This window comes from Perkinsus marinus (genome assembly GCF_000006405.1).
Source record: "Perkinsus marinus ATCC 50983 genomic scaffold scf_1104296968044, whole genome shotgun sequence".
NCBI lineage: Eukaryota > Perkinsozoa > Perkinsida > Perkinsidae > Perkinsus > Perkinsus marinus.
The window spans coordinates 1-1,093 of record NW_003203295.1 but is presented as its reverse complement, the minus strand read 5'-3'; the positions used below and the strand labels follow the sequence as shown (position 1 = coordinate 1,093).

General features: G+C 46.2%; 1 protein-coding gene across 1 annotated transcript; it reads right to left on the bottom strand.

Moving 5' to 3' along the window:
- Positions 1–694: 694 nt before the first annotated feature.
- Pmar_PMAR011145 (hypothetical protein) lies at positions 695–900 on the bottom strand (the record flags this gene model as incomplete). Its single annotated transcript, XM_002768475.1, has 1 exon — positions 695–900. A coding segment is annotated over one exon (206 nt), but the record flags the coding sequence as incomplete, so codon positions are not given.
- Positions 901–1,093: the final 193 nt, after the last annotated feature.

Sequence of the window (1,093 nt, the reverse complement as noted above, 5' to 3'; positions counted from 1 at the left end):
GGAAGGTCGACGCAGAAGGGAATTCAACATTATATAAAGCTGATAAACTACGACGCTTACTGCACGAAAAATCGGCAGAATTTGGGCCTATTCCGTATCCATCACAGAACGACCTAAGATTCCCCAAACCCAACAGTACGATTCTCTGAATTGAGTCCTTCATTAGCATGAGACGAAGCAGCAGTAGTAACCATCACCACTACTACGATTGAATATGATTCCTTCTACCCCCCACAATTCCCGTCCTGCCATGCTCCCTCAACAGACGCTCTCTAGTCGCTTGCTGTTTCGAGTGGAAACTCCGACTCTCCCTAACATTAAAATTCCAGACGATAAACCCTCAAGCCATCCATCGCAACTCGATAAAGAGAATCCCAACTATACCATGTCAAGACCAGAGCAGCAAAATTTTTCAACCAATTTTCTCAGGGATTAATGAGTGAAAAACCAAATCAGTGCTGAAAAATACTTTCGCTTTCCTCAGCCGAGCTCGAGAGTTTCCTCACTAAATACACACGTTAACATACGAATTCGTGTATAGATGTACCGGAGTCAATGAGAATTTCCCAAAATTTCCTCGAAATTCTCATATCGTCATCAGCATATGTGGTTGACCATATGCACATTTTCCCACACTGACTGAAACCAATTCAATTAACCCCAGATCGGCCCTCCCCTACATCACTACCACTACTTTCTCTGCATTTCCCCCAACTTGGTAACTTCCTCCATAATATTATGCAAGGCATTGTACAATCGGTGCCCCCGAGGCTCGTCACCATCACACAGTTGAACGAAGCGCTTGGCCGGCCATCGGACCACCATAGAGCCCTTCGTGCCCGACGCCAGCTGTACGGTCTTGAAGGCTCCATTGGAAACCGTATTCATCCATTTCCGTAACTAAACACAAACCGGAAGAATCGAACCCGATACCTACCTCATGATAACCAAACAGCCTAACCTCTACCCTATATTCCCCACATTCTCTCACGCACTCAAACAACCCAATTCGCGATAGGAATTCAACTCAAGGAAACCCCCCACATTGAAAGTACCCCAGGCCGGGATCGAACCCACCTCCTCCTCATCCCAA